General features: G+C 54.2%; 1 protein-coding gene across 1 annotated transcript in view; it reads right to left on the reverse strand.

The window, feature by feature from the left end:
* LOC119593871 overlaps window positions 1–310 on the reverse strand; it is a gene marked incomplete in the record, with an annotated part of 4,572 nt that overhangs the window by 3,364 nt on the left and 898 nt on the right. The window contains 1 exon segment of the mRNA XM_037942899.1: window positions 1–160. Coding sequence (XP_037798827.1) covers window positions 1–160 — 160 coding nt within the window.

The following is a 310-nucleotide window of genomic DNA, read 5'->3' on the forward strand; positions in this document are numbered from 1 at the left end:
TCAGCCTTCGAGTCGGCCTCGGTGTCAGCAGCGCCGCCAACGTCGCCATCCTCCTTCGGCGATCGCTGGAAGGCCGCTGGCAACCCTGGGTCTTGCTTCTCACTCTCGGGCTCCAGGAAGTGTTGGCTGCGGGAAAGGGGCGTGGTGGGCGTGGTGGGCGGTCTTGATTAGGGAGGGAGAGGCTGATGCTGATGATGCAGCAATTGCTACTATCATTGATTGTGATGAAGAGAATGGTAATGATAACAATGCCGATCACAGGAATTGCAACAATGATATAGTGCCAAGTAACTTAGACACAGCATCAAAT

Source organism: Penaeus monodon, chromosome 33 (genome assembly GCF_015228065.2).
Source record: "Penaeus monodon isolate SGIC_2016 chromosome 33, NSTDA_Pmon_1, whole genome shotgun sequence".
In the NCBI taxonomy this organism is placed as follows: Eukaryota; Metazoa; Arthropoda; class Malacostraca; order Decapoda; family Penaeidae; genus Penaeus; species Penaeus monodon.